Here is a 14,981-nt window from a genome sequence, read left to right as displayed (position 1 = left end):
ATCGAACTGTAAAGGGGGACTTTGGTGGAAGGATCTTGATAACTGTTGAAAGGTTTCTGTGGGAAAAAAAATATACCCTTAAAAATATGGAAAATTACAACCCAATGTTTTCTTGCTAAGAAATAAAAACAGAAATAAATTGTTATGGAAAAAATATTAAGCAAAATGATGAGACTTAAATAAGCTAGAGGAGACTAAATTCAAAGTATGGTGGTATTCTGTATGAACCCTAGAACAGTGAAAAGAATTTTAGTAAAAAACAAAGCACAAACAAAAATAACAGAGAAAGAAATAGAAATTCATAGAAAGTAATTAGTGGAAAGTGTTTAATGATATTATGCCAATGGGAATTTCTCACTTTGAATCAACATTCTATGGTTTATAAGATGTTAGTATCCAGAAATGTAATGTGAACAATACACAAACTAATGTGATGTGAAACAATACACAAAGTAATATAAAACAACGCATAAAGACATATACACTTTGCCATGTTTGAGTAATGATGGGAACTCATTACTTGTGTGTAGACTCATTACTTGCATTACTTATGTGTAGACTCAACTTTTAAGAGGAACATACTATTAAAACCAGATATCTTATCATCTTTACTCTTTCAGAATAAGAAGAGTATAGCATGAGTAATGCAACTGTTACCATACAAAATGATGTAATTTTCTTTCTAAAGAACAACAAATTTAAATAATTTAGCCTTTCCAAATGAGCCACTTATACTCCCAAAGGCTCCAAACCTCTCTTTGGCTATAATATCTGTGTAAACCAAAAATGGTCTAATATTTGTAAAAAGTATAATAAGGAAATAACATTCTGGGGCTGGAGCAATAGCACAGCGGTAGGGCGTTTGCCTTACACATGGTTGACCGGGGTTCAATTCCCAGCATCCTATAAGGTCCCCTGAGCACCGCCAGAGGTAATTCCTGAGTGCGGAGCCAGAAGTAACCCCTGTGTATCGCCCGGGTGTGACTGAAAAAGGAAAAAAAAATGAGAGAAAGAAAAAAGAAAATAACATTCTTTAATACAGAAAGTGGGCACCAAATCATGTAAGCTTTGAGAACAACAATTTCTTTTCATTCTGAAAATGACAAAATGGCATTATATCTCTAAAATGGTATCCAATTTCTATATTCTATCCTAAGAATAGAACTGACAGTGTCTACAGGAGTTGTGTTTAGTTGTGCACAACAACTGTGTTTTCTTTAAAATTTCATAAAAATAATGTGTACATAGCTTAAATATGCTTAAATGCTTATAAAAATAAGCTGTCCCATTCAATTAATTCCTCATCAACAGTCCTGCATCCCAGATATAACCAAATTTATCCAATTCTCAATTGGATTTTCACTAATAGTTACAGCCTCATCCTAAATTGAGGCTCACTTAGTACTTACATAGCTATCAACAAATTACCACAAACTGAGGGTTTAAAACAACACAAATTTAGGGCTGAAGTGATAGTACAGAAGATAGGGCACCTGCCTTGCACACTGCTGACCCAAATTCAATCCCCAGCATCCAATGTAGTCACGTGAACACTGCCAGGAGTGATTCCTAAGTGCAGAGCCAGGAGTAACCTCTGAACATTGCCAGGTGTAGTCCCCAAGCAAAGTAAACAAACCAAAACCCCCACAAGTTTGGGGCCAGGGCTATATATAGTATAGCAGGTAGGACGTTTGCTTTGCAAGCCTGTGTTCAATCCCTGGCACCACATATGGTGTGATCCATATGCGGTGTCACCATGTGTGATCCCTGAGTACAGAGCCTGAAGAATGCCCTAAGCACCCCCAGGTGTGGCCACCCAAATAAAGCCCAAAACCTACAAATTTAGAATATTAGTCTTCCAAATGAGAATTTCCATATGACTATCACTAGACTAAGAGTAAGATGCCAGAAGGAGATATAATGCTTGATATTATATCCGGGGAAGAATCTGCTTCCTTGCCACTGACATCTGCAAGATGAACATTGAACACAGTCTTTGGCTTAAGCCTCCATTGGCTTCACAAGCCAGAAGTCTGCATCTCTCTGATTCTCTGTCAGCACACTTCCTATAACCACAGTCAAGCCAGGGTTGCTATTTTTAGCCGCTCATGTGATTAGATTGGGAACACCTAAGTAATCTGTAATCTCTCTTGCACAGCAATCTTTTCTTCATTCTTCACTTGTTTTGTTTATGGACCACATCTGGCAGTGCAGCTAGGTGTTCAGGGGTCACTCCTGGTGGTGCTCAGGGGACCATGTGATGCTGAGGATCAAAAAAGCCCCCAGCGGGGCTGGAGTGATAGCACAGTGGGTAGGGTATTTGCCTTGCACGCGGCCGACCCAGGTTCAAATCCCAGCATCCCATATGCTCCGCTGAGCACCGCCAGGAGTAATTCCTGAGTGCAGAGCCAGGAGTAAATCCTGTGCATCGCCAGGTGTGACCCAAAAAGAAAAAAAAAAGCCCCCAGCATATAAAGCATGTATGTCTACCACTGAGATATCTCTGTAGCTCGGAATCCATAATCTTAATGATATTTTATATCAGCAAAGTATCAACTACAATATAAGGCAGTGTATTAAAAATTCCACAAATTATGAACAAATCAGAGAGCCACTATTCTAACTGCCACATAGCTATGATTTATCAGACTCAGATATTGTCCCTTGACTGTCTACTATAAAGATAAGAATTTGGGTCACTTGCTAAATTTCCATTTCATTCTCCAAATTGGGATAATTATATTATTAAACAATTTATATCCTTTCTTTTCTATCAAATTATCTCAAAATTTCCATCAGCCTCAACTTACATACATATGATTGATAAATATCATATATATGCCATGTCATATAACATGATACAGATCATATTTGAATTTTCTTCCATAAATACAGTACGACAGATCTGTATTACGTATTTTTATGACTATAAATGTCATTAAAATTCACATAATGTATTAAAATCACATTTCCTTCTGTATTGAGTCAATGTGACTCCCTTGTCACTTAACACGGAAGGTACATGTTATCTAGATTATTTTTTATCATATTAATTGAATCAAATTTCTATTTTAAATAATCTTTCATTCATGAAGAGACTGCTTTTCTCGGTAGCTCAATCCAATTCAGTCTACTAAAATGAACTTTGCGGTCCCACATACAAGGTTTTCTGCATCCTTGAAATCATATTAGTCTTATAAATCTTAATGACCCCTTATACTTGAAAGTCACATTTCAATTTCAGAAGAAAATCCTTGTTGTTCACTGACAAAAATTTCACATGGCACTCATTATTTCATGTTAACAAAGTTAAATATTTACTCCATCTAATTTTTCTTCAAAGCCACAGAGGTTCAAAACTGAAGGGAAAGCAATATTTAAGACCAAAAAAGAGGCACAAGAAAACCAGATTTAAACAAAGTATGCATGAGATTCATTGTTATGCATGTCTCCTCTTTTCTTCCTGGAGGGAATCATAATAAGAAGGGAGGCTGAGATATCTAGCAAGTAAAGAGTAGCTATTAATAGAAATCACTTTCGTATATACCTAGAGTTTTTCAAATTTTATTATTGACTCTTCCCACCTCTCCTTACCTTATGGAATATATTTCACATAATTTAACCATAATTTCACTAAAATATGATTTAATAGCTTCAATTTAATATTTAAATATTTTAATATTCCTATTAAATATATGCATGTATAAGGAGTTTTACATGTATTCATATATTGTGACAATTATTTCTGAGAACATCATATAACTCTATATATGTGCAAGTTCTCTATTACTGAAAGTGTTCTTATAAAACATGCTTCAGATTACTCAATTCAATGAATTGAACACTACAATTTTTAAAGTTATAAATTGTATCACTTCTCTATACATACATACCTCAGATCTCTTGGAATTATTTTCAGATTCCAAATCATGTAGTGGAATTTCAAACACAATAACACTTTTGGAAAATGTCAATGGTGCCTGTAATGCTATCAAAGAAAGGTAAATATACTGGTAAAATAATAATAAATATAAACTCATTAATAATTCTGCTTGTAATATGATTCAATAAAAATATAATTGTTCCATTTTTATGTTCCCAAAGAGAACAGAAAATTTTCAGAATACATATTATAGCAAAGACAAAAAGCTTACTCTTAATGAGCAAAGAAATGAAAACTGATCCACTATTAACCACATGTAAGGTCAATTTATGTAATTTTCAATGCTGGTTACAGTTTGCAATGAAGGAGGGCTAGAATAGCACAACTCTACCAAAGGCCTTTTGTAATATGCATCAAGATTTGACAAGAAATAAGTTCAGAGGAAATGTAACTCAGAGAATTTCATATTCAAAAAATTCCTAGGGAAAAGAATTTACACACAAATATTCATTTCAACACCACACAGAAAGAAGGAAAAACAATATAAATGCTTAGGATTTTGCTAATCTATAAGAGATACTAAAATATTCTACAACAGCTTGTTTATATAATAAATAAGGATCCATAATATTCTATAGAAATTTCTACTTTTTTAAAAATGAACATTTTCCATTTTTACATAGGCAATAGTAGTAATATCCCAACTATGGAAAAAAGCTAATCTAACCAAAACGGGTGGGAGAGATAGTACAATGGTGAAGCACTTGTTTTGTATGCAGCCAATTTGGGTTCAATCTCCGGCATGCCACATGTCCCCTGAACCCCACCAGGAGTTATCCTGATCACAGAGCCAGGAATAAGCCCTCAGCACCATCAGGTGTGGCCCCCAAACAAAAGCAAAATAAAGTAAATAATAAAAGTGGGGGATATGAAAATACTAATGCTCTGAATATTCACATTCAAGATGTTTTACGCATTTCCCAATGCCCATTAGCGATGAAACATTAAAACAGATAAATGTGTTTTGTTATATTCTATAAAATGTACCCAATTTAGAAAAAAAATAGAGAATGTTTTTTTTTCTTTCTCTAAAAATAAAATAAGGGCAGTACCGGCCCCGCTCTCCGCCAAGATGTGATCCCAGCGGCCACACATGTTAGGCCTCACTTTAGCTGCATGAGCATGATTCCAGAGGCCAGCTAAACTACTTTTAGTACTGGCAGCTCCTTGCAGAATGTCTCCAGATTGAAAACTATGAGAACTAAGCCGCGGCCCCATGCCTGCCCAGGAGGGAAAAGGTTTTTCTCTCTTGCCTTTTCTTGCGGGGGAGGGCGTGGCGACCGCCATATTATGAGGACCACTAATGAGAGATACAAGCTTGCAATGATCCAGTTTCTGGAAGAAATTTTCCTGGACTTAGTTGCTAAAATACAGAAATCCAAAACCTCATATCTCTTCACAGCAAGTCTGACTCTAGTGGGGAACTCCTAACAATAATAGTGAGTTTTTTGTTGAAATATTGAATGTAACCAAAGTAAAGAGAAGATAAAGTGAAATTTATCAGTTACACAGGCAGGGGTGGGTGGGTGGGGGGATGGGAGATATACTGGGGGTTTTTTTTTGGAGGTGGAATACATGCACTGGTGAAGGGCGGGTTGTTTCAGCATTGTATAACTGAGACTTAAGCCTGAAAGCATTGTAATTTTCCACATGGTGATTCAATTAAAAAAATAAATAAAAATTGAAATTAAAATAAAATAAAATAAGGGAGAAGCTTTAACTCCATGTATGATTCTTTTTTAATTTTTATCAGTGAATCACCGTGGGGTACAGTTACAAACTTATGAACTTTCATGTTTGTATTTAGTTTACATCCCTCCACCAGTGCCCAATCTCCTCCACCAATGATACCAGTATCCCTCCCACCAACCTCATCCCAACCCCCACCACCCCATCCTGCCTCTGTGGCAGGGAATTCCCTTTTGTTCTCTCCTGTTGGATGTTGTAGTTTGCAATAAAGGTATTGAGTGGCCATTATGTTCGGTCTATAGTCTACTTTTGGTAAGCAGCTTTCAGCCCGAGTGGGTCCTCCCAGCATTCTCTACTAGGTGTTCCCTTCTCTGTCTCTGCTGCCTTTTTTCCCCAGCGTGTGAGTCCAGTTTCCAAGCTGTGGGACAGACCTCCTGGTTCTTATATCTACTACTCTTGGGTGTTAGTGTACCGTTCTGCTACTTTATATTCCACATATGAGTGCCATCTTTCTATGTTTGTCTCTTTCTTTCTGACACATTTCACTCAACATGATACTTTCTCCATGTATGATTCTTAACAGTAAACTTTCTAATTCTTTAAAGAAGAATGAAATAAATCTCTTTCTTATTATGCTACTTTAATGAGACTTCTTTTACTAGGTGCAAAATTTAATTAACTGATCATTGTTGTATTATTAGCTAAAACAATATCACAACCATAAAAAATGTACACCTTTATTATGATGAATGCCCAAGTATACATGAGGAAATGCCAAAGGTTGTTAAATATGCCTTGTGGAACATACTAGCTATACTTCACTGTTTGGAGAAAATCAGTAGCTAAATAATTAAGAATTTAGTTTTTAGAAAATTTTCTTTCTAAATGTTTATTTAGTGCGTCTGTAGCTCTTCAGGAGAGAAAATGTTTACAAATAACATTTTCATTATTTGAATTTATATTCAAAGCACTATTAAATTATATTTTGATTTAAATTATTTAAAAAGTTGCCTATACACATGTGTGCGTGCACACACACACATTGAGATACTACTCAGCTAAATGACGAAAGCTTGAATTTTGCCTCAGTTTGGCTATAACAAGGGAGTGTTGTATTAAGCAAAATCAATCAAAGAAGAAAGTCAAATACCAACCATCTCACCCATATGTGGAATTTAAATGAACCAATCAGAAAAATGACAATGACCAGTGGAACCCTTAGTCTCTGACAACAGAACAGAGTTTACCAAGGAGGGGGAAGGTGGAGAGGTGAGGAGAGAATCTGAAGGAGCGAGGAGGGGCAGATGAGAAGGAAGCTAGAAACAGAAGTGGAGAATGTGATGCAATAACCTGGTATGTCTAAAGCATAAACATTAACACATTTGGGGGGTGTTCTGAAAATCAGTCCTCAAAGAACCCAGGGACCATTCTCAGTGATTCTCAGTTAACCTGGCCAGATGTCTCATGATGGTATTGGGAGCCACCAGAGGTGCTTTCCAAAGGGGGGAGGTGGAGGTTGGGGGCATGTGGTGCCAAGCATCCAACTCACATCCAGTACATGCCAGGCATGCACCCAGACTATTGCACCATCCCCAGGGCCCAACCTTAACATCATTATAGACCACTTGTATCACTTGTTGAGCCGCTGATCTTCGATTTGCTCGAGCGGGCGCCAGTAACGTCTCCATTTGTCCCTGTCACATGCCAGTGCAGCCCAATGATATCTGCTCACTCCAGGAACAGGAAGAGCCTCAAATCCTTCATTCAGGGATCTGACGAAGAAATCTGACCATCTAGTTGGTGGGCGGCCACGAAGTTTTCTGATGTCCCATGGAATCCAGTCAGTAACAGCTCTAGTCCAGCGGCCATCTCTGAATCGCATTACACGACCGGCCCATCTGATTTTTGATACCTTGGCAAACAAGACAGCATCCCTGATTCTTGACCATTGATGGAGGTCATTCAAAGGAATCCAAAAGGTCTGGGTTCCTTTTCTCACTTAAGTGAGACGTGATACTCCTAGCATAGCTCTTTCAATTCCTCTTTGGGATATCCGAATAGCGTTCTCATCCTGTTTGTGTAGGGCCCTGGTCTCTGAGGAACATGTTAGTGTAGGAAGAACGGTGGAATCAAAAAGACGTGCCCGGAGTAGGAGGTTCTTCATTCTCTTAACCACTTCTTCGATGCCCTTGAAGGCATTCCACGCTGCTCGCTTCCTCCTGTGCAGTTCTGTCGCCAAGTCATTCCTCATGTGATTTCTCAACCCAGGCACAAATAGCTGCTGCATTCGGAGATGTTCGTTCCATTGAGAGCAAATGGAGCTTCAGGGACCAGATCGTTTTTCATGAACATTGTCTTGTTGAGATTCAGCTGCAATCTGACCTTTCCACACTCGTGGTCGAAGTCGGCCAACATTTGTGCCATTTGGTTAATGTTTGGCGTTATGAGAAAGATGTTATCAGTGAAGCGGAGGTGGTGTAATTGCCGACAGTCTATCTTCACTCTCATTCCAGTTGTTGCATGATGTTCTCGAGGGTGGCACTGAAGAGTTTCGGTGAAATGGTATCACCCTGCCGCACACCCCTCTCTTTACATCAATGATCACTTCCCTGTAGAATGGTGAGATCCTGGTGGTGAATCCACAATACAAATCTCGGAGGATTTTAATATACTGAGTTTGAACACCCTGTTTGGCTAGGGCTTCGATGACTGCCTCAGTCTCAACAGAATCGAAGGGCTTCTTTAAGTCGATGAACGTCAGACAGAGTGGCATCTTGAACTCTCACGAAACTTCAATGAGTTTGGTCACTGTGTGGATACGGTCAATCATCCTGAATCCCCTTCGGAACACAGCTTGCTCACATGGTTGTTCTTTGTCTAGTGTTCTGCCTATTCTATTCAGGATGACGCGAGTGAACAACTTGTAGAAGACAGCAGGCTGATTGGCGATAGTTGCCGATGTCGTGGATGTCTCCTTTCTTGTACAACAGAATGGTCCTACTGGTTTTCCACTGAGGCAGAACCTTGCATTCAGACAGGTAGCGTGCAAAGAGCCAAGCCAGTGTATTCATGAGTACTGGCAGCAGATTCTTCAGGTGTTCGGGTCTGACCTTGTCCGGACCAGGTGCTGTATGCGTCTTTACCAACAAAATGGAGTGTCGGATTTCAGAAGGGAGAATGTTGGGAACGACATATCCATCCTTCGGAATTTGGTATGTGGGCAGGTGGACATGGCTGTCAAAGAGATCCGAGTAGAAGTCGTGAATAATCCTCTCCATTGCCTTTCTGGAGGATGTGATAGATCCATTGGGATGTCCGAGGGCAGTCATCTTGGTCTTGTAGTTGCCGAAGGACAGGCGAGCTTTGTGAATACTTTTCCTGGCTTCTGCTGCACTGGCCAACACTGCTGCTCTTCTCTCTTTGAGGTCTTCTTTTATCGCATCTCTGCACAGCTTTGTGAGCTCGGACATTAGCTTGTGGTTACCTGAGGCTCGCACCAAACCACGTTGACGAATGAACTCGTGAGTTTCCGAAGACAGGCGTCTGTTTGTGGCTTTCTCACTCTCGGCATTCTTCGCACAGTCATGGAGGTGCTGAACCAGTCGATCCTATTCCTCATCAATGTTGTCAAGGACAGCATCTTCCCACGTTACTGCAATAGTGCCAAAGAGCTCCCAGCTGGTGGTCATTCTGGGAGTTGTCTTCTTAGATTTAAATTTTGCAGACTTTTCTCCCCGCTCTGTGAAGTTGAATTTCGCAGGAAGGAGACGGTGATCTGATCCCTTTTGGAATTTTGGGACAACAGCGACATCAGTCAGGCAAAACCTTCGATTGAATATGATTTGGTCAATTTCATTATGGAACTGTCCACCGGGAGACTCCCATGTACAGCGTTTAGATTCGGCCTTCTGGAACTGTGAATTACCATGGATGGTCTTGATCGACATGATAAATTCAGACAGTCTCTCACCCTGATTGTTCCATTTTAGGTCATGTGTCCCAATGTGGAGTTCTTCGGGCGACCTTCTTGGACCTATATTGGCATTAAAATCACCAACAATGATCTTGTAGATGGTGTGCTCTTCTTTATAGAACTTCTCCAGTTCCATATAGAACATCTCAATTTCTTCTTCATCATAGTTGGAAGTTGGTGCGTAGACGACGAAGATAGAAACTGCAGGAAATGAGCCACATTTATTCAAGTGTAACCATCTGATTCGGGTTGTTAGGCATTCGAATGAATCAATGCTCATGGCCAAGTTTGTGTTGACAAGGACACCAACGCCACCTACGCCTCTGCTGTCACATGTTCTGAGGAACAATTCTTCTCCAGTGTCGAAAATGGCGTGATGGGATTGATGTCTTCTCATTTCGGTCAGGCCAATGATGTCGTACTTGATCTTCTGCACTTGCACCATCAGGTCCTCGATGGATGCTTCTGATGCCAGCATACGTGCATTGAAAGTGCAGACAATCATTTTATTCTTTCTTCGTTTTGGCAGTCTAGTTTGTCCCCGAGATTTTTTTCAGCCTCTCTTTGCTCATCTTTCTTAATGCTGCCTTATTGGGGGCTCTTTCGGTGTCAGGTGAATGAGGCCAATTGTTGTTATTGTTGTTGGCATATCGAATAAGCCATGGGTAGCTTGCTAGGCTCTGCCATGCGGGCGGGATACTCTCGGTAGTAAAATATAAAGTACAAAAAAAACCCTGCTCACAGAATAAAATGACCTTTATTGTAGTTATATACTATTTTCTTAGGAATACTTTTCTGAGGTAATATGCAGTTTACCAAAATTCAGCCTCACACACTTAAAATTTAAATGACACACAAAGAATATTGTAACATTACCATCTAATTTTTCCATTTAAAAACTAAGTGCCATGTTCTGGCTTCTTAAACTTTTAGCTTCTTAACTGTAAATATTTGATTTATGTATATCAATTAAATGTTTCATGTTACATACCTGTAGCTTGAATGAAAAATGGTTTAATAAGTGGTCTTTTCTTTAGAGTTAAAGGAGTCTTTTCCAAAAGATGTTGGCAATAAAGTTCTGAAGCATTGAAGTTATTTACTAGAACGTGAAGTTGAAATTTGTGCACTGCCACCTGACAGAAAGAAATTGCATTATACCTATGACTATTACTTCTACAACATATCTGAGGTATTCTTTATCTGCATATAATTAAAGCACACAAACTTTGAGTGTGTGTGTTTTGTGTGTATGTACACAAGCTAAGCTAAAATGCTACAGTTGGCCTCACCTCAAAAAGTGACTGTGGTTGTGTTAGGGTAGAGGTGGGGGTGGAGATGAGAACACAAAGAATATACCTCCCTCTTAGCAAGAGTATTGTGTTTTTGTTTAGGGGTTTTAGGCCATACGAAGGAGTGCTCAGGGCTTACTCCTGGCTCTGCACTCAGGGATCACCTCTGCTGTTGCCAGGAAATCATATAAAGTGCTGGGGATACGACCCAGGTCAGTCACATGCAAGACAACTAGCAGTAGTATTTTTTCCAGAACTATCATATTAGTCAGCATGACCAATTCTGGATTTATACAAAAGAATGAAAATAAGGGGCTGGAGCAGTAGTACAGCAGGTAGGTCATTTGCCTTGCACATAGTCGACTCAGGTTTGATCTGTGGCATCCCACAGGGTCCCCCGAGCACCTCTAGGAGTGAATCCTGAGTTCAGACCAGGAATAACCCTTCAGCATAGCCTGGTGTGACACAAAAACTGAAATAAATAAATAGTTTTTAAAAAATAAAAGCAGTGGCTTGCAGAGCAGCGACAGCAAGCCTAAATGAGCACCTAGGTGGGAGGGGACACCTGCGGCTTTAGAAGTGTGCTGGATGTGGAACTCAGAACTGTAACACAGGATCTGCGCCCACATGGGGCCCCTCCCCCACAGGTATACCAGCATCAGGGGGCATGGCTTCCAGGGCTGCTCACACACTTGCTAATTAATTTCCCCTTTCATATCGCACTGGACCCATATCGCAGCCTCCTTTACTGAACTCTTACGAGGGCAGCCTGGCTACCTCAACCACATTAGGCCAATAGTCCACTACCGCATTCCAGTCAAAATACTCTCCAAACTCACCAAAGTAATGGTGAATACAAGAATCTGTACAAATCCAATGTAAATAAACATATGACCTGAATTAGTGCTACAGGCCCCACATAAGTCACACAAGCACCAAAGTGAAAGGTAATATCCATGAAGGAGAAAGAGGAGACCACAATCAACCAAGCTTTTCCAGAGTCCTCCCTGTCAGCTGGTGGGGGGTTACTGATCGTGAACTGGAGGGATTCACCTCCATACTACTCTAGCAAAGAAAACTACAAAATGCTGCTTCAAGAAATAAGAGAAGACATAAGGAAATAGAGACACATCCACTGCTCAGAGATTGGGAGAATTAGCATTGTCAAAATGCAATACTCCCCCAAAGTATTATACAGATTCAGTGTGATCCCTATGAGGACACCCATGACATTTATCAAAGAAATTGATCAAACACTCTTAAAATTCATATGAAATAATAAACCACAACAAATAGCTAAAGCAAGCCTTGGGGAAAAGAAGATGGAAGGCATCATCTTCCCCAGCTTCAAACTCTACTACAAAGCAACAGTAATTAAAACTGCATGGTATTGGAATAAGGACAGACCCGCAGACCAATGGATTAGAAATGAATATCCTGAAACACAACCTCAAAGATATGATCACTTAATCTTTGATAAGGGAAGAAGAAATATGAAGTGGAGCAAGGAAAGCCTCTTTAACACGTGGTGCTGGCAAAACTGGATAGCTACATGCAAAAGTATGGACTCAGACCTCTATTGAATGCCATGAACAATATTCAGATTAAAAATGGATTAAAGACCTCAACATCAGACCCTAATTCATAACATACATGGAATAAAATGTAGGCAAAACCCAAATTCGTAACATTCATGGAAGAAAATGTAGGCAAATCTCTCCACACACTGAAGCTAAAGGTATCTTCAAAGATGAAGCACCACTGACCAAGCAAGTGGAAACAAAGATAAACAGAGGGACTACATTACATGAATAAGCTTCTGCACCTCAAAAGAAACAGTGACCAAGATACAAAGACAGAATGGGAAGGTTATTCACCCAATACCCTTTTGATAAGTGGTTCATATCAACAATATACAAGGCACTGATTGAACTCTCCAAGAAAAGAACATCCAACCCCACCAGAAAATGTGGAGAATAAATGTACATAACTTTCTCAAAGATGAGATCTGAACATCCAAAAGGCACATAAAAATGCTCTTTATCATTAATCATCAGGGAGATGCAAATCAAAACAACAGGTAAGACAAGCACCTTACCTGCTGTAGCATCTAGTTTAAATCTAAATGGATCAAACTCTACAACTTCTGGGGTCAGGGAACATCACTCAAAGGGTTGGAGTTCTTGCATGGCATACACAAGGCCCTGGTTTTCAGCCCTGGAATCACAGGGTTTAGCCCTTGAGAACCCCCAGCATCACTGAGGAAAACCAAAACCAGAGGGGAAAAAAATCCTCACTATTAAAATGAATGGATGAATGGCTTAAAAATACAAATAAAAAGCTAAGTATGGGATGCAACTGACTTAGTTGAGCACTATCTGTATGTGACAGGCGTGGGTTTGATCCCCAACATTGCATATTGCTCCCCTCCAAAGCACAACCAGAAGTGGCCCTGTTGGCCCCCTAGTACTGCCGGGACTGGACCCCTAAAACAGAAACCAAAAACAAAAACCAAGATTCAACTCCAAACTCTCAAAAGAGATGAGCTTCAAACCTGAAGGCATACAGGGGCTGGAACGAGGGGGAACTCAGTGGCAGAGCACCTGCCTTGCATGCATGAGGCCAAGAGTTCAATCCCAGTCACCACCCCACATCTGAGTGTGTCCCCAGCACCACCATGAAGTGTGTGATCTCTGGCTGACTCCAACCAAGTGTGGGAGCAAACTTCAAGTGTGCCACTTCCCCATGAGCACTGCAACCATGCATGCAAGCACCCTAACTAAAGTGTCCGTGAGTACCGCACATCAGTGTACAACCTCCAGCAAGCACCACACCAAAGTGTGCAGAACCAACTGTGTGAGCACTGCAACCAAGTGCACAAATTCTGGTGAGGACCACAACCACGTGTGCAGCCCTAGCCTCTATGGCTTCAGAAACAATAAAGGGGGTAGAAGAGGAGGAAGAAAGGGAGAAAGGGAGAGAACAAAAAACAGAGGGAGAGAGGCAAGGACTGACAATGAAATAATGATACAGGTATTTCATGTAAACAGTAACTAAAAGAGAGCAAGAATGACTACATTGAACCAAATATTATAGACTTGTAAAGAATGGTTACATAAGACAAATATATAATACATTATAAATATATAATATATAACATCAAAAGAGCGGATATGCCCAGAAGCTACAAATCCATGGTGCTAGACTGTGAGTATAAGATGCTTGAAAACAAGATGCTTGAAAACTACTGACATAAACATTAATAATAATCACAAAACCTGAGAGCTACTAAGTAAATGGAGCAAATTTCAATAGAAATAAAGGGAAAAACAAGCAGCAATATTAGATGTCAGTATGTCACTTCCTTGTGAATTCATTCTCTGGCCAGAACAACTAGAGAAGTCAATGAAGAAGGGCATGAACAATGCTACCGACCAATGAGATCTAAAGAACCTGCAAAAGAACACTCTACCCAACCACAGTGCTCAGTGGCTAGTCCTAGCTCTGTGCTCAGAAATGACCCCTGGCAATGCTCAGGGGACAATATGTAATGCCAGATATTTGAACTGGAGTTGGTGAGATTCAAATAATTGTCTTAATCCGTGTGCTGTTTCCCTAAACCTTTCTCTATCCCAGAATATGCATTTTAAGAGTCAAAGGACGATGCTACAGGATAAGCCATAAAACAAGTCTCAATAAATGGTACTCAAGGAGAGTACCATCATATAAAATATCTTTCAGCTAACAGCAGGATGAACTATATAAATCAACAGTAAAGGAACTGAAAAATAAATCACTATGTGGGAATTACATGGAAAAGCCTATTAGTTAAATAATTCTTATTTAAGTGAATTTTGAAAGTATATATAGGCACATTTTTAAGTAACAGTAAAACTTGCAGGATGCAGTATAAAAAATGCTAAAAGAGAAATTTGTAGATGTAAATGTAAAACTAAAAATGAAGAGCTCCCTATAGATGGAATAATTTTACTCTTTTAAAAACCATGTATCAAAACTGTTATCCCCAGTGTGATGGCATTAGATGAGATCTCAGGAAGAAAACGGTCATAAGGGTTAGGCTTACTGC

At 39.6% G+C, this 14,981-nt stretch overlaps 1 protein-coding gene across 1 annotated transcript in view; it reads right to left on the bottom strand.

Annotated features, from left to right (window-relative positions):
* Positions 1 to 14,981, bottom strand: part of CFAP47 (cilia and flagella associated protein 47) — a 489,064-nt gene that overhangs the window by 380,027 nt on the left and 94,056 nt on the right. The window contains exons 23-24 of the mRNA XM_055121064.1: positions 10,597 to 10,738; positions 3,894 to 3,988 (exon numbers count right to left, since the gene is read on the bottom strand). Of these exons, the coding sequence (XP_054977039.1) occupies positions 3,894 to 3,988; positions 10,597 to 10,738 (237 nt within the window). The remainder of the gene's footprint in view (positions 1 to 3,893; positions 3,989 to 10,596; positions 10,739 to 14,981) is intronic.

The sequence above is a fragment of the Sorex araneus genome, chromosome X (assembly GCF_027595985.1).
Source record: "Sorex araneus isolate mSorAra2 chromosome X, mSorAra2.pri, whole genome shotgun sequence".
NCBI lineage: Eukaryota > Metazoa > Chordata > Mammalia > Eulipotyphla > Soricidae > Sorex > Sorex araneus.
This window is presented reverse-complemented; position numbering and strand designations above follow the sequence as displayed.